Genomic DNA, 24004 nt, shown 5'->3' on the forward strand with positions numbered 1-24004 from the left:
CATGTTTTTCTGTAGATGATTATATTGATACTAAAACAGCAGCAGTCCGACCAATCTTTAAATTGAGGGAGCAGAGGGAGTTGTTGAGGCCACTCACATCACAGCAGTGACTTAGATTAGCTAAGAACAACATGATTGCTCTGCTGGCCGACCGAAGATCAACACGACATCATCACAGTGGGCGATGGTTCTTTTAGGGGCAGTGTTTTGGACGATAAAACGAATCTTGGAAATGTGAAGATTGTTTCATTTTTTCAATAATTCCTGCCCTTTTCTTATCATTGAAGGCATATAATACGCTCTGCAAGAGACCTGGTGCCGGGGACGGTAGTCGGATGACTCTTCTCTGTGGATCCACAACAATCTGTTAAGATAGGGGGGGGGTATCAGCCAGCTGCATAAACCAACCAGAGTCAAATAATATTTAAAATAAGCTGGAATAATTAGTCATGTATTTGAACGTTAATACTTTAACCCTCAAACGTTTAAAACTGTAATGGTCTAAATATATTGTCAGATAAGTTATATCATATTTGGGTGAATCTGAAGTAAGAGACTCTTTTTCAATTCCTTGTGTGCAGTTTAAGTCTAATATTTTCATAAACAATATTCTGTTAATGACTCGTGGGAGAGGCAAAGTCGGTGTAATCACAGCTTAGCGCGCGGTTATTAAGACAGCTAGTTACAGTGAGCCCGATTGCAAGAGGCAGTTCTATGACCCCTTTCCACTAATGACTACATTCACGCTCCATCCTAATTGGAATTAAAAGCGTGACATCAGGTTACTCAAATGTTTGTGTAGTTTGTGTGTGATTTCAAATCGAGCTCTGTCTTTTCATTATTTTCAATCTGCGGAGAAAAACAGAGGATTTATGGGACCTACGGTCATTTCTGGGGGCTGATTTTTCCTGTTCTATCAGCTCAGGATGTGGTATTTCCTTGGATTAAACACACTGATGAGGTGGACTAGTACGTGCATGTTTTAAAATACTGCTGAAGAATCGTCTATAATTGAAATGGTGTATACTCGACAGAGCCTTTCCTTACAATGGCTGCAACAGAACAACACCAGGAAACAATGCCGGGGTGTTTTTGAGCTGAAAAGCTCTGATCGATATCAAACAGTTCCTCTCTACTTTTCAACCAGCGACCTCAGGCCAGGAGAGAAAGGTGCGGCACACTGACTCCACAGTTCAGTCTGCTCTTATCACATCTCATCAGCCTGTTGAGTCACTCGTCCATAAAACTGTCTCCAGCGCGATATGCCATCATCGCATCACACCCTAATTTCCTTGAACAACACCTCACAGTTGAACAAGCATGCTTTGCAATGCATAACCAGAGTGCAGTGGTGAATTAGGCACCAGGGGACATCTCCGATTCTCACCGCTTATTAAACCGCCACTACACTTTCAGAACTTCAACATGCCAGCCCAAGCAGAGAGGAAGCTTTCCCTTAACAAGTGTTGTGCAATTTGTTTTGTCAAGTTCTTCGTTCATACACTGACTTCAGCTCGTAACAAGATGACAAGTGACAAGTTAAAGTGAGTGTGTGTGTATGCTTCTTTTTTTCTGCCTATAGGCATTGCTGTGGTTGTACAATATGCAAGTGAGGTACTGACGCGGGGGGTGTGTGTGTGTGTGTGTGTGTGTGTTTGTCCGACTGTCTTCTTTGTACGGCTACAAGTGCACACAGAATGCAAAATGACTCCCTCAGCTCCCCCTGTCTCCCTCTGGACCCAGCGGACCTCCCAAGCTGAACAGATCGAGCCAGGCTGCCTCCCGCTCAGGCTCCACACTGGTTAACAAGCAGCAGAATAAACGCCAGCTAGTTAAATTGTATGTAACTTTTTACTCTGCACTAATAGTGTGACCTTTATTGATTTCCCGTCTCTGCCTTCAGCTTGGCGAAACACTAATGGCACTGGTCAATACAAAGAACCATGAAGTGGAAGTTCTCAGTAACCCCCCCGCCCCCTCCGCCCCACCACCACCACCTTTTTTTGTTGACCACAGCCCTAAAAATAGTCCCTTCCACCCTCAGAGGCCGGTGAGCCAGTGCCATGACAGCTCAGTGCTCTTATTCAATACGAGCTGCACTGTTTGTTTCCTCGCTGCAGATGTAAGCAGGGCAACATGCTGAGCCATCCGCCGAACAAATCTACTTCGACTCCCGTCCTTGCCAATTCCCATTCAGATGGCCAGCCACATTCACTCAGTGCCCTGCCTCTCGTAATCAATACATTTATAACACGATGAACTGAGCATAAAATAACACTCCGACTCCGGCACGCAGATCGAAAACTAAAAGCGGTTTCAGCAACTTTATGTCATTGTGCACTCAGGGGCCGACGGCTTCAAAGAATCACACTCACATATCAAAAGGACAAGTTTACAATAAAAAAAAAAATGTGTGCGTCTGTGAGGCTACCGCCCACTGTTTTATCGACTTCTAATGTCAATGTGTACCCCTGCGTGCTCATGTCGTCCCCTCTACACTTGCACTTATTGAACTTTGCAGAAGGAAATATTATGAGCACAGTTCAGCTGAGCTGAAATCATCCCAAGGAAAGCAACCATCTGCTGTGGACAACCCATGTCTTTCCCCACACTCCTCCAGCCTGAACTCTGTTGACCAGTCAGCTCTGCATCTGCAAAAACCACGACCCCCTTTACCGTACTGGGTGATGCCTTTCCTCACTTTGAAGGTGTGCTGAATTCAGAGCATCGCCGGCAGCTTGAGCCAAGTTTCTCACACGGTGATATGTGGGTCGAAGTTCTCGGAGGGGACCTCTGTGGTGCCGAGTCTCCACCGTGAGACAAGCAGCAGCAGCAGCGGTGGTGATATTGATTCACCTTGCAGCCTTGAGCCCACTGTCACAGACAGTATATCGCTTTATTTAATCCACTGTTAAATAGGCTGTAATTAGAAATCTGTCCAGCAGATGTGTTTTACTTTAGTGGCAGTTTGTGGCCAAGTTCAAACTGCAGTGCCTGACGTACGTTAGCTTTTGTCAGTGTCGTTCTCATGACTGTATTTAGTTCAGATGATGGATTTGAATCTGAGTGCAATTGACAGTGACCGCAAAGGCAAATGATGCAAATAAACCCTCCTTCGGGGGATTAGCCTGCTTGCTATTTGAAAAGTACTTACAGTAAGTCTCCTAATTGTGGTTAATGTTTGCTGGTCCCTTGACTCGATCTAATGAACGCTGAACTGCTGATTACAATACCGCTGGCCTTGACATGTGACCAGCATTCACTGTACAACATGATCAACTATGATAACTATGAGCATTTCGTGCATAGGAGAGGCACACGACGGCATATGTTTACTTTTAACAGTGATGTATATTTCACCACAAAGAGCATTAAATCATTAAATCATGGGCAGCGGTCGACCTTGTTGTATCTCTTACAGCTAAGGAAAGACATTTAAACATTAAACAAATCTTGCAGTCCAATCCTCTTGCCAACAGAGAAAAAATGTGATAATTATTTTTTTTCAAATTCCAGGAGAGAGAGCAAAGACCCTGTAATACTTACTGTCCTTTCAAAAGTATTCGAGGTTAGAGATTGTGAGAAACTATGAAGTCAAAGAAGTGTGGATTATATGGAGTAACTATGGATGGATGGATTTTTTTTGTCTCTCTTTTTTACATATCTAAAACAACAGGCACTGAAAGAGTTACTGATCAATACAGGCTGTGTAGTGAGTCATTGCTTGTGCAACAACAATGTAAAACAAATCCACAATTCTCATTTTGTTCCAAATATGCAGTATGAAGTTTGCATTAGATCTATTAAGTGTCTGCCTGCAAAGCATACAGTGGTTTTGGTTTGGAAATCCCATCATGTATTTTTACAAGAACACGTTTACTTGTTGAGCTGCATCAGAGGTTGATTTGGGTATTGTTAATATCTGTAATACTCAAACACATCATATAGATTTTTGAGATTATGTTCTCCTCCAGGGAAATATTATTAATATTGTTAATATTATGACTGTTTTGCTTCTTTCTGCTCTTTATCCAACCACTGCAGTAACTTTGCAGATTATATTATAGATTGAACCTATTTCAGTTATTGCATAAATCATACTCAGCATGGCCCATGTGACCTTTAGGAATGCATGTTTGAGACGGTGAGTAAAACATATGTACACACTGCTGCCAATTATTGTTAGCTTTATTTCAATACATGCTTTTACTTTAACTATTCTTTCCGTTGAAGTCAGTTAATTTTGAAAAAGGACACAGAAGGAACAGCATGTAAATAATCAAACTAATGACATGGCTGCCGTGGCTTACAAGGACACCGAAATAGAAAGGAGCTACTGTTATTACCTTTGCTGTGGAACATAAGGTAAATTGAATATTTTCTACATGGTGATGCTATACATTACAGGATTTCCAGTGGTTCCTCCTTCGTTGTTTAGAAGGGACGCGTTTCACAAACGTTTCAAAGCTGCAGGGAGCTGGTTCAGCCAACACTGACCCAGGCTGCAGTACCTCCCCGGTGACGCTGGGTGTCGCTCCAGAGCGTCTAATGTGGCTCCTGTGCGTTCATTCCGCCTCCGTCGCCCCGCTTTTTTCCCCCTCCTGCCTTGTACTGTGCGTGCGTGTGTGTGTGTTGTGTGTCGGATAGAAAGTCAGCCTGGTTTCCAGCTGAGTGCTTGCTCTCTCACTGTGTGCGTGTACGTGTATATGTGTGTGTGCGCGTGTGTGCGTGTACGTGTGTGTGTGTGTGTGTGTGTGTGTGTTGTCATTATTATCCACTCTGCTCCCAGCTCAGAATGGCCAGATTCACTCAGACTGAAACAAGAAGGCAGCACCATCCTCAGCATCCCCAGCCCGCTCACTCCAGCCTGGTTTTCACCGGACCGGGGGCGCCACCGAGCCTGCAGCCACCGCTCCTTCTCCCACATCAGCACCAGTACCCTCAGATCACATTCCCCAAACCCATGAACGGGTCAGAACCCATATCAATTCATCCGGAGAGCGGCAACATGAAAGACCAAGATGCCATTAAGCTTTTTATCGGGCAGATACCGCGGAACTTGGAGGAGAAAGACCTGAAGCCTCTGTTCGAACAGTTTGGGAAAATCCACGAACTGACAGTTCTCAAGGACCGATACACCGGCATGCACAAAGGTAACGTGTCGCCCCTCGGACGGCCGCGGGGCCCATCTACTACGGCGTGATAACTGTTTACTACCTGCACGTTTTGAACCTATTTCTTTTGAAATGATAACCCACAAAATGCGGACCCAAAAAAATCCGCTTTTGTTATCAGGCTTGATCCACAAATTGAATCGTGCACATTGCTCTCTGTTCCACAACATTCATCGGTGGCACCATGTGTATCGTCGCCTTCATGTTGTCATGCATCATTCACGAGGTTTGACATTTTGACCCAATTCTGATCGTTTTGCTCATGAATATCGGTGTGACTCAGTTCTCGCGCGTAAAGACGCGGCCGGATCGTTGTGTTTCTACTTTACCTGTTAATTCCACTTTTTCTGTTTGTTGTTGTTGTTGTAGATCACAGGGGCGATCAGATGGGAGGTTTGCGGGAGTGTCACGACTGACACGGGACGACAAACTGTGTTGTCTCTGCTCCTCGTTTTAATGCGACTAGAGAGTATTTTCTTAACACGCTCCTAAGTGGGGCAGAGGCGCTCGGAAGGGCTGCAATTTTAAAGAGCCCCCCCATCTCGTGTGCCATCATTTATTCATCCATATGCTTTCTCTAACATCTACCCCCATGTGCGAACGGAGCGGGCTTGGGCGCACGAGCCGGCACAGCCAAATCAGTTCAGTGCCACGGCGTCTCCGAAGGGCGCAAGGGCTGTCACACGATGACGGACGGCGCTGCACGCAGAGTGGGCAGGGACGCGGCGCCGCTTCCGCTTCAATTGGAAGAGTGAGGGAGGCAGAGGGTGTCAGTCCACTCAGCTCACTGTGCAGGGACAACTTCCTCCTTCCACGATGAAGTTGGTTATCAAGGGTACAGAGATCAGTGCCTGGTCGGGAAATAACTTCCCAATACGTTGTGTAGACGTCACCAGCACCACCACCACCATCATCATCATCATCACCATCATCATCATCACAATCACCATCATCACCACCACATCACTTGCCTCCAAGTTTCATTTGTATTTGCACAATTTGAAAAGGAAAGGCAGCAATGACATGTAACATATTGGGTCAATGCACTGTTTGTTGACAACGCCACATCCATGATTCAAAGGGAGATTCAAAGGAGAGTTGTGACAGGCTTTATTCTCTTGCATTGCGTTTATGGTTTAATGTGCGTTGTTAAAACTGCCCCGTAGATGTTAGAGATCAGAAACATAACCGTGCGGCTGTCATTTTGTCACAGCACGGCTCTCTCCGAATGCCATTTTAGATTCTTCATCTTGCAACTCCTGCACAGCAGATGTTGATATGTGAACGATGCTGGTACAGGAGATAAAGCTTTTTTGTTGCAGTGACATTTGGAAAAGACAAATAAGAATCTGTGACAGTTAATGCCATTTGCAAACACTGACATCAAGAGTCACTATCAGAAGATATGAAATGTGTTTCCATTACACTGGACTGTCATGAAACACGTGCGTTGAATCAATACCAAACACAATATTTCAACAAAGAAACAAAGTAATATCAAATAATATTGTATAATATAATAAATACATGCATGCCCATGCTGAAATATAAAGCAATGTTTTTTTTACAGTCCCTCATCACAATTGGATCTGAAAATGTTCAAGTTAATGATATAGCTATCTCATGAAGCCACACGCCTGAATGGCGACCGCTGCCGATCGTATAGTTGATATTGTCAGCTTGTAGGCATGAAGACAATTTTTCAGTATAGTACTCATTTGGCAATCAGCGATATGTGTTTTTCGTGGGCAAGTGTGCACACACATACTAAATGTCAATGCCCTGTGTTGCGTGACGATTGCAGTATTTAGCTCTCGACTGATTGTCGTTTCATCATGGTGTCAGGGAAAAGATAATTTAGGCTCGTAGGTGTATTGTCATAGACAATAAAGCTCTTTCAGAGCTGCATATAATTCGAATGTAATATATCATACAATACAGCTATGATACAAATTCTGTTTTTATTATTAGTAGTAGCATAGATATGCTTTTTTTAAAGTTATTTGCTCGCCTTTTTATATACATTTGAATAGTTTTCTGCCTTTTTTCTTCATATTATTAAAATAACAATGAATAACTAATTACATCAGTCTTAAAATAACAATATCTATATTTATAAATTCTGTCATCAAGATGTAATGTTTGTAATCAGTGAAAGCTGATACGATCTTCTCCTCAGGTCCATTGTCAATTTGAAATCCAAAGCATATTCGAATAGGTGAAAGTTTATAATACAGAAAAAACTTTGTCTTGTGAACTTTTCTCTCTATTATTTGTCAATCTTATGTTTTGTTACCATTTCTTTTCAGTTATAGTAAATAACTAAAAATCAGTTGGTTTAATGCATGTATATGAGATCATCTCTCTAAAGTAACTGAATTTAATATAAACAATATAATTCTAATTCTAATTCTCAAAGTTAATTTTTACCCCTTTTCATTAACTTACAAACAACGAATTAATTTGAGAGTAAGTGAAATTAAATGGCTTAGAATGTAATGAATTCCGGCCACACAATTAACAATACATAATCAAACCCTAATATGTCAATGATCTCTGATGGGGTTATTTTATAGTTAATCATGTTATTAAGCAGAAAGGATTATGAATATGGATCCTGATGGAAACAGTGCAGCACATTCACAGAGGCACATTCAGACTGACAAAGACGTAAATGGAAAGAGGGATGAACACACACACACACACACACACACACACACACATACACACACACACACACACACACACACACACACACAGAGACACACACACACACACACACACACACACACATACACACACACACACACACACACACACACACAGAGACACACACACTCTCACACACACACACACACACACACACACACTCACACACACACACACACACACACACACACACACACACACACACACACTGTTTTCATCATACTGAGTGTTGAGAATGTTATAGTCTTTGCACTTATTCTGTCATTTTGTCCACATTGTGCTTTGTGTGTTTATTATTTCCTCTTTTCTCACACAACTATTTTGTACCCCTTGGTAATCCATGAGGGAAAACATGGAATTAGTTTGTAAAGCGTGATAATAATGCATGGCCATAATAACTTGACTCAAGAGGATTAGTAAATGTGCATTGTCTGAAGCAGCAGTCTCTTGGGTGATCAGCTGGTTGCCTCCCTAAACAGTGACTGCCTCTGCCAATTAAAAATTCAGTCTAGTCTGCCTCTTCAAATGATTAATTCTGCCCACGCTGTCGATGGCCTGCCAATTATTGTCGCCCAATTGGTATTAATAGGTAGAGGATTTCCTGATGTTGAATTTATCCCAGACTGTGAAAACTTCTCCCCTTTGCTCTAATTAGCTCCCACTTATATCACATGCAGAGCACACTTTCACGATTATGCACATGCATGTATGCAGAACCACGGCTAATCGGTTGTCATGAAAAAGCAATTTTTTCATGTGTTTACTTTGCTGCTTTTCTAATTTCCTTATTTCTTATTTTCAAATTGACAGTTCTCCTTTGAAAAACTGATTGTGCCCTAAGCAAAGTTGAATCTCTTTCCATGTAGATTTTTGTTGAATTGCTCCATTTGTCGGAGCAGATTATAGCCTGTGTTTGATTGAGATTGACTAATCTTCCCTCATGCAGTTGAGTAACATGCACTCAAAGGCGAAAATAGATAGGGAGAGATTTTTTCTTCTTCTTCAGGTGTGATTCAGCACAGCAGAAAGGCAGAGAGACAAAACAATCCCTTCGCTGCTCAAATCGTCCAGCCAAGGCAGCCCAGATAGTGTCGGGTATTAATGTATTAATAAACGGACCAGAGATATTGCCATAGACCCCGGCCAACCAGAAGCACATTAAATCAGGGAATAATCTAATGAAATATTTACTCAAGTTTTTATTTATTTTTTTCCCACCCTCTGAGTCTGATGGATAGCATTCCTCTGTGGGTTGTCCTCCCAATAACTAGGAGAGAAGGGAGGAAATAGGAATAGTTGGAACAGCATATGCATCAAACCAAAATGACATGGTATTAATAATACAAGACTGAAGTTTTCCTATATACATAATGAAACCTGAAAGTCATTAGTACTGGATAAAGCAAGCTCTGGGCTGTTAAAGTCTCTCTCTCCTCCTTGATGTGACGGAAGTGTGAGTTCACCTACATGTCTCTGTTTTGTGGGATCCTTACGGAGAGTGTCAAAGAGCACAACACTGCTGTAGGACAGCCTCCCCTGAGGGGGATGAATTCACTTACAGAAGCTGTACAAGTGACATGGATTGTGCTTACAGTATGTGAACACACTGATATTATTAATTTAATAGACATCAGTGAAGAATGGGGGCTTTTGCCAGTATGACCCTTGTGTGGTTTGCTAATGATATTAATAAAGGGTTTAAGAAGAAATAAAATCCATTCCACCTGTGCATGGGACCACTGTGTCGTTCAATTCTCAGTCTCCTCGCAGTTTTGTGCAGTGATTCGATTTAACAAATCTCGAATAAAATCCTTTGTCAGGGCCAGTGAGCGAAGGCCACCGAGCCAATGCAGTAACAACACTCGCTTCGCAATCTTTAAACGTCTGTAAATATTTTAATAAGCAACAGGGCATTCCTCATAAAAGATGCAGCGGCTCAACTGGTACTGACAGGCGCTATGGGCCTTGACTTCAAGATGAGGAGTGCTGCCTCCCGTTCTCCTCTCCTCTTTTCTGTTGGTTTTCCAAGGAGATCTCACGTGCCGACAAGGCCGTGCTCTGCTGGAGGTTAGTGTCCGCACGCCAAACTCACCTGGCTTTCATTCTGTCTTTGCCTCTTTCCCCTTAATCCCTGCCCAAGAGAACCCTTTTAGATGGATTGATTTCCTGCACCAATGCAGCATTCATTGTGGCGTGCAGTATATTTTGCTTTCAGTATATCAGAAGTGCCTTTATTCCATGACCTTTGTGAAATATGTTTGCTGTTAATGGGTGTCTGCAGCAGGGATAGGCATGGCCATAGATGCTTTAAGGAAAATACATTGACCAACTCTATCGCGGATGCACTCTTTTAAGAAACCCGCTGTACAGTACCTGTGTATTTCATTAAATGGACTAAAAGAAGCTGTGCGGTGGTTGTGGTTTGACTGTGGACTTTGCCAACAGTGTCACATTTGGATGCACAATGCTAAAGGAAAGTGTGCTTGTGTTTAAAGACACCACTTAGAAAAATTCACTGGTAATACTTTCATTCATTATTTTTTTTGTCTTGGCTTCTTATAGTTAATGTTGTTGCTGTTATGTGTTGATGGAATGTAAAAAGATTTCTATATCGGTTTTTGAGAGGCTCTCTAATATCAACTAATACACAAAATATAATTTATTCCTTTTATGTCTGTGCTAACAGACAGTTTTCAAATCATCAGTTTGTCAGTGTGTATTATTGTTGTGTGTCGCAGGTCACATTTCTCTTCCTAAGGTAGAGTCGGTGGAAATGTACCATCTTCTTGTTCGAACACAAAGGTTACAGCTATTTCCTTAGTCTAAATAGAGGGACAGAAGCCTATCTATTTTGTATGGGGAGCTTAGCAGAGTGCCATTGCCTACAGAGGAGAGTGTACTCTTATGAGGGGGGGTTGTAAAGGCACAGAGAGAAAAAAAGGAGAGAGCGAGGGAGGAGGGGGGTTGGTGGTTTCTGTTAGAATAGCACGAGCTCTTTAATGTTGTGTTTGAGCCTGACTGGGCACAGATTCATTTTAGAAGGAAAATGAAATAACAAGGGAGAGGGGAGAGAGGAGATTTTAATGCAATGTTTTGTGATAATCCCTCTCCATTTTGGAATGGTTCAGGAGAACTCATGCGATAAAGCCTTGTACAAGCCCGGAAAATAATAACTTATTTGTCTTGCCTTATAGTACTGTGCCCTTGGAGGGCTCGCTAACCTCATGTTTTGGCCAAAAAACAATCACAGATTAGTCAAGCTGTCACATCTCTCTGATTGCCAAACGGTTGAGCCCTTGATGCTGGTGTGAATGAACAATGTATAAATGTTGTACATGTATCTGCCTGAGAGTGCACGTGAACACAAAGCTGAGCGGGCGTGACTTAGCACTGTCACTCGATCCCTCTCTGTCACACAGCCCGGTGTGACAGAGAGGAATTGGACAGGGAGCATGGCACATGTATGCAGCGGGGGCCCACGAGGCAAATGACAGACAGACACATGGGCACGGAACAATGGATGTATGGTGGAGGGGGAAATTGTTTGTCAGAGATGCAGGAACAAATGGTTGCTTTTATCCCAAGGCAGTGGGAGAATAGAGTGATGGCTCAGCATGGGACATGGAGGATCTCTCTGACAGGTCGAGAGCTGTTTGGGCACTGGGGTGCAGTGTTGGGGATGGGGGAAGGACAGATACAGGGTGGAGAAGGAGGAGCAAAAGGCCAAATTTAGCAGAAATATAAAACAATAATCATCATCATCGCTCTAGTAACACAAGTAAAAGTTATTCAAAAATTCTGTTGAGGCTACTACTAATACCCCAACCTCTACCACGAGAGTCTTAGACGGGATTTACTGTTATTTTTCCTAAACTACAAATACAACCAACAATAAAAATAATCTTATTGGTTGACAACAGAATAAAAGATGCTTAAATTTTTTTTTGACAACATGATAAACAGCACTATCAACATTAAGACCTTTCTTCTTACAGACATTATGCAATCCCCGTCTTATGATGAAGACATATTTTACATTGGAAAATGTCCACGAACGCTCAGGTCCGTGAGGGATGTTTGAAGATACACGCTGCTCAGCATGGTTATAAATAGAAATTCTGTGGTATTTCCGAAAATAGGTTAAGCTGCCGTCGCTGCACTGCTGGCATGACATCACTGATTGCCTGCCAGCCTCCCCCAAAAGACTGCTCCCATACTGCGCTCAAAAGGAGGTAGAGAATGAGGGACAGACATGGGGAGCATCTGTGGGCGACTGTAGGGCCACGTCCCCCTCCCCTCCCTTCACACCCCGTCCCTTCCATCACGCAGCCGTCTCTCCCCTCACTCCTCCCATCTATCTTACCCACTGAAGGAGCAACGCTGTAGCTAACAGTCTCTGTACTTTATTGCCAGAGACACAAACTGGTCAGGGTCCTTTGTACTGGAGATGTATCGCATTCCATTTTTTTCTTGTGATACAAGCAAATTGAAAGCAGAAGAGGCAGATGGAATTTGTGTTTCTTTTTTGATGATTAAATGTTAATTTGGTTGAATGAGCAGAGCATGTTGATTTTCCTTGAGTTCCAACATGGCACTCGGTCTGCGGTTCACTATTGAATGGTAGATCTGGCTTAATTAAAAAAGACTGTTCAAATGAATTAATGGCTGATGGGTTTTCATATAATTTTTTCTGTTGGATAAATTAATTTCAAATCTATCTATCTATCTATCTATCTATCTATCTATCTATCTATCTATCTATCTATCTATCTATCTATTTATCTATCTATCTATCTTTCTATCTATCTATCTTTCTATCTATCTATCTATCTATCTATCTATCTATGTGGTCAGAAAAATATTTCTGGAATCCTCTAGGCTGAATGTGGTTACTAGGAACCTGTACATCAATGCCGTTAGCATCCCGGTGGCTGCCTATTAGTCAGACCATTAGTGTTAATTATTACTCCTCCCTATCTCTGTGGTGACATAAGATAAATAAATAAAGAATGAAAACTGGGACAAGGACATATATTAACATTTTTCTGTACGGAGGGCATGGTTGAAAATATGTTCGGAATAGAGCATGTTATGTTCCACTCACTGCATGCATTGAGAGGAAAGAACAACTATAAGAAGCAGAATATTCATTACAAGTTTACTTATGAAGACATGTGCAATTAGTGTTTCCTCTCAAGGTGGCCTGTGTGTAGTCGTACTGTATAATGAAGAAGAATGTGAGTGTGTCTGTGTAGCTGGGTATGTGGTTTTTCTCCTCCTCACATGTATGTCTTCCTCGTTCCTCTTTCAATCATTCTGTGCAAGCAACCCCCGAGCCTTTGAAGTGCAGTCTTTAAAGGTATCTTTCAATTTGTAAAATCAAAGTGTCTGAAAACCCGATCTGTCTCCTAGTCCGAAGACAGTTTGTAGCTGCCAATCATTTATGATTGTGGCTTTGCTATGATCAATTGATCGGTCTCAAAGGTTTAAATGCCCTCCACCTTTGAAAGAGAGCAAAGCATCATTAGGAATATTGCATCAAATATACCAATCATGCAAATGAAATGGTCGGATCAGTGGAAACATGGGTTGTATACAACAGTAGGGAATGGGTGTGAGTCGAGGGAAAGTAATTGTATTCTTTCCTTTTGCCCGGACTTGTTTGTTTTTCTAAGAGGTTGTTGAAGCACATGAAGGGGAGGAGATGTAGTTTTCTGACTTTCTGGGGGGGAGGGTGGGGACCCTCAGAGAAACTTTTATTGATTTCTGAGTAAATCCCCTGGCCCGAGCCAACTCGGCTGGAGGAGGGAGGGATGATGGGCTGGGGAGACGGGACTTGGCAGGTAAACTCCCTTTGCCCTCCCAGAAGTAACACAGCATGAGGGAGGAAGTGTGAACCTACACATTATTTACAGCTCTGTGAAACTCCATCCATTAACGGTGTCAATTAGCTTGCTCATCAGGGATGCAGTCCACTAGATGTATTTATAGATCGGGCCCTGGCTTTAATAGCAGAAGGGGGATGGAGTTCCCACATAGTCTACAAAATCCAAGGCTGACTTTTAAGGCCACAGCACAGTGAAGATGCCAAAGTGCTGTATCCCAAGTGTTATCCTGAGCCATATACTGAACGAGCTCTGGCCAGCCTGGGAATGGGCGGGTCAGTTGCAGTCTATCACATCACCTCCTAAAACTGTGCCTGCTGCCAAACAGTATTAGAAACTTAATCATGAACTGTATTACTGTTTTCAACCTCCTTTTATGTAAGAAAATAATTATTGAATTTTTCCACAAACACAGGGGAGTCTACTTTTTTGCCTTTTTTATGCCGGTACACCTACGGCAGATAGTCACAAAAGGCATACGTCAGCTTTTGAGAGAAATACTCTGCACTTGGATTATATATGAAGCACCACTTCTACACTGAGAGAACTATTTAACCCTAGTCCCAAAACATTAGATGGTGAGTGTCGAAGTCTGTCTCCCTACACTCTTATGATGTCTGCCGTGCCCTAGTATTGATCCTGAAACATGTACAGTGCCTCTCAGAAAGAATTCATCTCAATTGTCACACTCATTAGGCAATGCATGCCACACAATACAATGTGCATGTATACATTCTGTAAATACACACTCGTGCTCACACATGCACACAGGCAGTCCTTAGGGATGAGCTGCCTATAGATCTGTTTGACTGCTGCTCGGAGGCCAGTGCAGTCTATGTGAGCGAGTAGCAACAAATCAATGGCTGAGGTCTCCTACTCAGGGGTCAGAGAGGATACCAGGGAGGGTCTGGGGACTATTTTCTTACCCTCATGATGGACACTGATGCTCCTCAGTGCTCTGCGAAGTTCATCCTCCCCCAGCCATTGCTCAAGGTGAAGGGATGATGGGAGGGGTAGTGAAAGGAGAAATTGAGGAGGATTTGGAGCTGGATGCAGCAGAGATGAAAGGATGGAGTGATTGATGAAGGAGGGATAGAAGACTGTAGTCATCTCCAGGATCAGGAGATTGTGACTGAGCACAGTCACTGGCTGTCTGACTTAATCTAGGTTTACAGGTTACGCGTGGGCTATTGCTTATATTACTGTGCTCATTACAAGCCCATTAGGTCTGCGCTGAGAAAATATTGTTGTCAGAACGATGAATGAGAGCATTTTGGAGAGTCCCTGCCAACTCCATACTCCATCTCCTCCTTTTTATTACACTTCTCTTTCCGTCCACCCTCAGTCTGTCCTCTCCCTTAACATTGCCATGATTGTTTCAGGGGGTGAACAGATCGGGAATCTTTTTTTTTTTTTCCAAAGGTGAGGGAGCGATTATATATGAGTTAAAAGCTTCACTGAGACCAGACTGATTAACCCCCTCACGGTCAGTATGCACCACTGAGCCCCCTGCCTCCCTGACTGGCAATGATTCTGGTCATAATCACATTGTATCGGTGCTGATGATGTGTGTTTCAGCCTGCGACCCCTCTGAAAGGCTATCAGCTCCCCCAGAGCCCCACATGGGGGTAAATGAAGTAAGCAAGTAATCTACCCACAGTGATAGCATTTTCCAAAGAGTGTAAATGATGTGTGAGGGAGCAGGAGAGACTGGTGCCAGGACTGGCTTGGTTTCTGCTACCTTCACACTTTCTGGCCAAGGCAATGCCACATTGAGAGCAAGTTCACACTTTTTCATTACACTGAGGCAGCTTGGATCCTCTGGGGCAAGGAGACGGAGAAAAGGGAACGAAGAGGGTATGAAAGGGGCAGTGAAAAAAGAGATAGTGGTTTAAACCGGCCAGGTCTCCTAGGGACTGCATTCATATTTGACGAATTTGCAGTGCACGATTTATGCCCAATGCCAATGAAGAAGTAGGACGTTCACATTGAGTTCCTGCAATTGACGTCACAGCTTGTAGCAGTCAGTCGCCCTAGTAGCAGGCACAAATTAATCTCTTCGTGGGCCTGGTTGGATATATTGATTTTCATTATCAATTTCATTATCGTGAAATGTCATCAAAGAAAATTTCCACCATACTGGACACTATGTAAGAAAACACGGCTGACAAAACAAGACAAAACATTGCTGCCAGTATATTAATGAATATTAGCCAAATTAGGAAGCAAAATAATCATACCATTCAATTTGTGAACCTACAGAGGTTATCAGGCTTTGCACAGTGACCATCTCATAAATACATGACTTTGAAAAGCAGCACTTAGATTTGTAAGCACTAAAGTTTAATTTGTTGTAATGAAAAATTATTTTAATCACCACAGTTATGTCAGGGGGCATTTATTAGCTTGTATGGGATATAGGGGTCACGCATATATTTCACCATATCTTTTCACCTTCTTCAGAGCCAAATCGATACAAGTGGACTTTAGCATCTTATTCAGGAAAAACAGCTCTTGTTTTATCAATGTTAATACTTTTAATATATATACAGTCTATGGTTATTATTCTGATTTAACCCTTCAGTGGGCATGAGGCAGATACGTTGACACTGTCGAGGGTTTAGTTGCCTTACAGTTAAATGTTCAATACATACTGTACATGATTGTGACATGCAAACTATAACCAGTTCATAGGTAAAAGAAACCCTTTGAATAAACTCTAAAACGTACACACACACACACACACATATATACATATATATATATATATATATATATGCCAGTTCCATAAAAGTATTTTTTTTATTTTGTAATTATCTATTTTGTTTTCTTGTGTGAGGAAAAAAACAACAACAAATCATTCGACAGTAAGTTAATTTAGTTTTGTAATAATGTAACAGAAGAACACACAAATTCGAATAAAGCTAGGTTGAATTTGAATTAGCCAATCAGGCGACGACAAGACACCGGCTGCCGTGCAATACAACACAACTAAGAAACAAACAAACAAAACAACGGAAACGTGGTTAAAACAGTGATTTTCCGCTGCACCTCGGTCAGAAAGTGAAACTCTGCTGTGGGCTAAAGAAGACCTGCTCTTCAAAATCCACCGAGTGAGAGAGAGAGAGCTCTGTGAAGTTGGTGAGTCATGACTACACGCCAAAACATTAGGGGTGCGCAGCCACACAGGTGTTCAACGTGAATAGATTGGCTGGAGAGCAGCTACCAGCTAACAGCTAGCAGCTAACAGCTAGCAGCTAACAGCTAGCAGCTAACAGCTAGCAGCTAACTGTTTGTTGTGGTGCGCATTTTGTTCGTGTTTTGTACACAACTCGTGCGCGCGCGCATATGTGTGCGCGCGTGCGTGCGTGTGTGTTGGTAAATATGAGAGTTTTTACAAAGAAAGTTAAAGGACGTGTTTTGTAATCGGTTCAAATTCTATAAAATATGTATTGTAGTCTGTGGAGTTTGCTTTAGAAGGTGTGTCTTTTGAAAGCCACTCAGTTGATTGATTTAAGTGTATGTACTTTTGTTTTCGTCCTGTAAAGTAATTGATCAAGAATAATACGTTCGACAGGTTTGTGAGTTTGATTAATGTTGTGAGCTTTAGGTGATTTTCTAGTTTTTCCCCCTGGCCACAGTGGTGGGACAAAGCACATCAGCCATAATGCTTTGTGGTGAAATGGAATTTAGGTTCAACCTTTTTTTTTCCTTTTTACGTATGAATCCACAAACTGGATAAGTTATGGGATTGATTGAGGGACAGCATGTGTTTAACTTCGATAGCAGATTCCAAGCAATCAGAGCCCATGATGCAGTGCAGCAGCTGAGTTTGCTTTTCATAGACCTCATCTTACCAATATTAGCTGGACACAAAATTTGTAAGATTTTTCCACATACTGACTTTTAAGTTTGGCAAGTTGTTAAACAGAGGTGATTGGACTTGATTGTGGATTTCATCAGTGTCTTGGTCTTTATGTGCACCAAAGAGGATGACAGCTGTGTTCAAATCTGTGACTGTATCTACCATTTGTGGGTATATGTCCTGTGTTTGTGTCTGGTTATTTCATAGTACATGCTAAATTTTAATCAGGAATTCTAGTGCAAGTGCATAAGTACGTGGCGGCAAAATGAAATACAATCAAAGATGTCAGTTTTGCATTCTTAATCAGCTTGATTTTCTAATGCTGATGGACATTATTGTCCCAGGGAGCAGTGCACGAAGGAAATTAAGGAGCCGCTCGCAGCTGCAGATAAACAATTATGTATGGCAGGGATGGTGCTCCAGGAGCCCGTCAGAAAACAAAATTAAATATTAAATCTTTGGAAAACATTTTACTTTCTCTTTATGGAAATTAAATTGGGAGGTGGAGAAGTGATGATCGTGTGTGTGTGTGTGTGTGTGTGTGTGTGTGTGTGTGTGTGTGTGTGTGTGTGTGTGTGTGTGTGTGTGTGTGTGTGTGTGTGTGTGTGTGTGTGTGTGTGTGTGTGTGTGTGTGTGAGAATCTGCAGGACCTGTAAACCTGACACACATATCAGAAGCATGTTAGACAGACCCACAGTTTTGGTAATGAAGAGCCTTGGCTCTACAGTATCTTCAGCTGCTCACTCTGTCTCCCATTCTCACTCTCTCACTCACTCTCCGCCATGTAAGACCCTTTATTTATATGCCAATTCAACATAGTGGAGATGGAGACACTAAGACCGATTTCCTCGTACACTCACACTGTGCAGTGTGAACATTTAAGAATATATCATTAAGAAATAGGAGATGAGCGGAGTGGGGTTGGCACTGACAATGAGAAAGAAGTCGGGAAAGGAGAGGAGAAAAGAGTGAGGAAAGCAAAAGAGAATTTCTTCTCCGGAGCTGCAAGCAATGTGCGAGATAAGGCTGTTTTAGGTTTCTATCAGATGATGCAGAGGATCATCTCCTCACAATGGGAAGGCTTCCCCGACTGCTGTGTCAGCAGGCTCCGATTACAGTGGCTTTTTGTTGTGTTTCAAACTATTTCATCATGCCCCCCCCCCCCCCCCCCCCCCCCCCGCCCCCCCACCACCACCACCACCACCACCACCACAACTTTGCACTTGGTATGCAATGCAGCAGTGGCAATTTGTACGTGTTTGGATTCCAATTATGGAGTTGTTAAAGCTTTTTTCGCCCCTGGCCTGCAAATTCTTATTAAGCCATACATTAAAGAGCAGAGAATCACATTTAAATGGAGTTCATGTTTCTCTTTTGTTTGCCCGTGTTGTGGTTGTTATTAATTTATTCTCAATGCCCTATGCATTACAGATTAACAAATAAATCGTGTTTTGTGATTGTAATGCAAAATACGGGTTTCTTATTCGAGATAGGGCCAGCATCTTTCAAGTAAACGAACAGCAACAAACCCAGAGAGAGTAAAAAAAAAGGGAGAAAAACAACCACGTAAATGGAGGCAATCCCTCCCATTGACCTCACCCATTTGAGAAACAAACAAACAAACAAACCCAAAACAGTAATGACATTTCCGCATTCTTTGTATTTCTTCACAAGCTGACGCAGAGAGGAGAGAGGGAATTAGGCGGAGTGATTGATTAATTTGCTCGGTGGCCATTGGAAATCATTAGGTTAGGGGTGCTGGGACAAGGGAGGCTATGGGGAGTGCTGCGCCATGACACCAGTGCTACAGCCAGCCACCCTAAAGGTCACGACCCTGGAGAGAGTCCATCACTGTCTGTCTTTCTGATGCAGAAAAATACGGCAGGATTGACCACTGACTGTCCCAAACACAAGCAAGAGCGTCATGGATGAATTCAATGGCATCTCAGTGAGAATGATTAAACCATTAACGTGCAGACGTTTAAGCACATACAGTATACAAATGTATAGACACTTTAGGGTTATAGCAGGGAGGAAGAGGCAGCAAGGTTATGGGTCAATCAATAGATCAATAAGTGACATGGCATTTCAGCCGGCCTTTTTGATGCAGTCCTAGAGAAGTTACAATGGCGACACCTCCAGAGTGCGAGGGCTATTGAAATGGCAAAACAAGATACACGTTCACTCGACAAAATGGACGGTGAGCGTTTCAGTGGGTAAAAGTGATCTTGTGTGCAACAAGGAAAACGAATTGGAATATTGTCTGTGTAAAGACACTTAATACATCACCACCCACTGAATACATTTGGCTGTTGAAATGGGATCCAAAATGCAGTGGCTGCTAATAAACCATTTTCAGAGTGGCAGAAATATGATGCATGGTAACCCATATGAACCTCATTAATAGAACACAAGCAAATCTATTTATTCAGACAGTCAGGGGGAAAATGATTGCCTCAGTACTCCATCTGGATTCTCTCCATCTCTCTTCCTCTCGTCTCTTCTCTTCTGTTTGTCCATGCTACACATTGATTCTAGGTAGATGTATGTGTGCGTGTACAAGCATGGGCGAAGCATACGGTACTTGTTAGACATTCACCCTGGAGAGTTTCCTGTATCTCCCTCTTTTCTATCCTTGCACTGATCTATCTCATCCCTCCTTCTTTCCTTTTTTTACGCTCTTGTCACAACCAGTCAGGGTGGGGATGCTGGCCTGGCTGCCAGGACCTTTGGACAGGATGGTGTGGCTGGACAGGCCTGGCAATGCATCCTCCTTTTATGTTGTCATTTTGTTTGGCTCCTCTCCCTGTGCCACCACAGAGAACCAAAAATGTTTTTAAGGAGTATTTTGTTCTCTGTAGATCATGACGCCCTCTGAACAGATCTGCTTCCCTAATTGTTTTAATTGCTCAGCAATTGTCAAATTGCATAGTCATTACCGTCGTAAAAATTCTCTTACTTACTTAAATTGTGACATGAATTTGGAATGTTTTTAACAGCAGTTATGTTTTTTAAATGGTCAATTCAACATATCTGATTTCTACTACATTTTAAATGTTCTGTACCTCTGTTGCAGGTTGTGCATTCCTCACCTACTGCGCCCGGGAGTCGGCCATCAAAGCCCAGAACGCCCTCCATGAACAGAAAACGCTGCCAGGGGTAAGTGACTGTCAGTCTCTCTCTCTCCCCTCCTCTTCTCACTCTCCCTCCCTTTTCTCTGTATGGTGGTCAGCCATGCCATCTGCACCCTGCTGCACACCAGCCGGCATTCTCTCTGGCATAGTCCCAATGATGAAAAACACTTTGGAGAGCAATTTAATCAATAGCGTAGCCTTTTAAAGGCCTGGTTTCAACTTTTCTGTGTGCCGGTTCTCGAGGGGATATTGCCAGCATTGACCGGACCCACTCTGCCTCATACTTTTGAAGCAATAGCATAGAGAGACAGTTTCTGACAAAGTCCTGTATTTCAGATGTGTTTAGATTTATTAAGTAAATTTGATGAATAGAAAATCACTCTAATCTTTGCTTATCCGGGAAGCCTTCACCTGCATTTATGTTTATGCAATTGTATATATATGCACCTCTGTGCATAGTTGTGTCTGTATGAGATTCTACTCCTGTTAAGACAATGACAGAAGGAAGAGGGGGTAGAAGTGGCTCCCCGCAGAGGCAGCATGGCTTAACATGGCCAGATCAAGCCTGCACCAGGGAGAAATATCAGTAAAGATTAACCCACAACATCCCCCCTGGTGGAAGACTTAAAAAGCTCGAAAAACCCTGCCCACATGTTTCACATATAACAAGTGGGCAGGGTTTAAACACGCAAGTACAACCACCACCAACTCCGAACGTTTTTTTCCGGTGGCTTTCCCCAAGAAACAAGTTGTTTCATTTATCCTGCAAATTAGCCAAGCATGAGGCTGGAGGGCGTTATGCTCCTCCTTTTGCTCTGCATTGAATAATAAGATGGAAGACAGGGAGAGAGGAAAAATTTATTTCACATATCGCCAGAGGATGTGTTCATAAGAGGATAGAACTTTGCAACTTAGCAACATGAGATGAGAATTTTGTTGTTTTTCTGTTTTTGTCCATGTACTTGATTTCTAGTAAGGTTCTCTCTCATGAGTCATAGTCTTTTATACCCCCCCACAGCTTTTGCCTGCTCCCCCTCCCTTTCTTAGTGTTCTGAGAGAGGAGCTGATCTCCAAACCATCTGGGATCTGACGGTACTAACAATCATCTGAATGGAGTGCTATGAACAGGATCATCCACAGAAAGAAATGATTGTACAACCAGAATTCCTATAGAGTATTTACAGACTGAGCAAAGACAGCCTTACTCAAAATTTTTCACAAAAACGTCATGAGAGCTTCTTCTTTTATGCTTGCATGTGCACACACGCTCGCACACACACAGTTTGTGAACTTGCATATCACAGAGAAATGTGAAATAAGACCCTTCTCTTGTACCTTTCAGTCCTGCTTCAGGCCTCCTGCTGATTTCCCCTCTGCCCCACCCGGTCATGCCCACCCCACATCCTCCTGCTGCCCTTCTCTGCTCCTCTGCCGGTGCTCCTCCTGAGACAGAGCGTGTCATAGAAATGTAACAGGCAGACGTTGATGAGTGTCAGGCCTCACAGACAAGGTTGCGCTGCTGCCCCCCCCCCCCCCCCCCCCGCCCCCCCACACACACCAGTGGTAGAAGGCAGTGTGTGCTGTACAGTAATACTGCAGCCACACACAGCACAAGGAAGTACAATATTACCTTCCCGCCTCCCTCAACAACAATGCTCAGTTGTAGGGAGGATGACTTTCAACAGTACATCATATAAAACGTGTGCGTGTGTGTGCGTGTGTGTGTGCGTGTGCGTGCGTGCGCGCGCATGTGCCTCCCACGGCTTCTCCTGTCCTCGTCTCTTGAGCCTCCCTGCTCCTAAATCTTTTGCGATATGACCCCTGTTGGTTCGCAGCTTGATGGTAACTAGATATGCCAGTTGTTTGTTTGCAGAATCCTGCTTGATATGCCGTTTGCCAGGGGCTATGGTGTAATTAATGTAAACTATGAATTCTCCAGAGATGAGTTAGGAGTTATTAGCTTCTGTGTTTTGTCTTTAACCCCTGCATGTCTGCTCTCTTGCATTGGGCTTTGACCAGTGTGGCTACTTATCCATATAGTGTATGTTATTGCAAAATGTTTGAATGTAGGGCAAAAACCCCCCAAAAAACGCATTACCACACAGAGAGACACACTGGACATGTCAGATATATATATATATACACATACATACATACATATATATATATACACATATATATACATATATACACACACATATATATATATATATATATATATATATATATATATATATATATGACTCCAGTTGCAGGGCCTGGATTCTCTCCCTGTGTCTGCTGTGCTGTCTTTGTGCAAAGCACTTTTGTTGCTTTTCTTGATGCAAGGACATTTTGCGGTAGAACAAGTCCACTTAAATTTCATGGGTGTTTTTTGTGTTGGAAACTTGGCGGCTGTGGCCTGCTGTGAATGGCTGAATGAGGAAGATCCAGATCTAGGAAATAAATCTTATGACAAAGATTGCAAGGCTGATGGTGTCGTTTGATTCATCTTTAACTAGACTATAACCATAGCTCACTGTATGCACTCTCAATGCACACGCTTACTAATCTGTAAAGCAGTGAGTGTGTGGATTTTCAAGACATGTTTTGCTACAGTTTTTCAAAGTGACATACTTGATTTTATCAGCTCTCACATCGTTAAAACGACAGTTAGGATATTATCGTATATAATGATACATATCTAACAACCCTGGTTACTGGTGGTAATGGTATTAGTGCATATTGGCCCTGAGGGCAGCAAACGTGTTACTTTGTCAGATACAAAGAAGCATGAACTGCTTGTGCATCTACTTTGTGCAAACAAATGAAGTGTATGTTGAGAAAGAGTCATGAGGTCACATACTGAAGACCACTGTGTTATCTGTCATTCTAACACTGTGCTCAAGATGAAATGTTGTTTGATAATTTCATTTGGTTTAGTTTTGCGTGTGTGTAAAAAAACAACTATATATTACAGAGAAGAATCTATTAAATTTTTTAAATGAATTCCTTAGGTTGTATCATAAATGTAGTTGGACAAGTACATTCCAACTTTGATGTTTATATTTTTTCAATTATAATCTTGAAGATACATTTTTACATGATAATTTTGCAAACTGTATGTCTGCATTATCTCAGACGCTGGCATAGAGGCGGTGTTTGTCACACACAGCTCAGTGAGGGTGTTCTCGGTGGTTATTATCCATGTCCCCCCTGTTACACATTAGCTGCTGAATGGAGCAGTATGGCCTAATG

General features: G+C 42.5%; 1 protein-coding gene across 6 annotated transcripts in view; it reads left to right on the forward strand.

The window, feature by feature from the left end:
* The first annotated feature begins 4593 nt into the window (after positions 1–4593).
* Positions 4594–24004, forward strand: part of celf5a (cugbp, Elav-like family member 5a) — a 172473-nt gene continuing 153062 nt past the window's right edge. For 2 of the 6 annotated variants that reach the window (XM_047336927.1, XM_047336929.1), the window contains exons 1-2: positions 4598–5153; positions 20710–20792. In XM_047336927.1, coding sequence (XP_047192883.1) covers positions 4796–5153; positions 20710–20792 — 441 coding nt within the window. In that variant the 5' untranslated portion in view covers positions 4598–4795. Of the gene's footprint in view, positions 5154–16734; positions 16910–20709; positions 20793–24004 lie in introns of those variants that run through there. The other 4 variants (XM_035646997.2, XM_047336931.1, XM_047336928.1 and 1 more) reach the window with 4 other exon arrangements.

The sequence above is a fragment of the Scophthalmus maximus genome, chromosome 13, assembly GCF_022379125.1.
Source record: "Scophthalmus maximus strain ysfricsl-2021 chromosome 13, ASM2237912v1, whole genome shotgun sequence".
NCBI lineage: Eukaryota > Metazoa > Chordata > Actinopteri > Pleuronectiformes > Scophthalmidae > Scophthalmus > Scophthalmus maximus.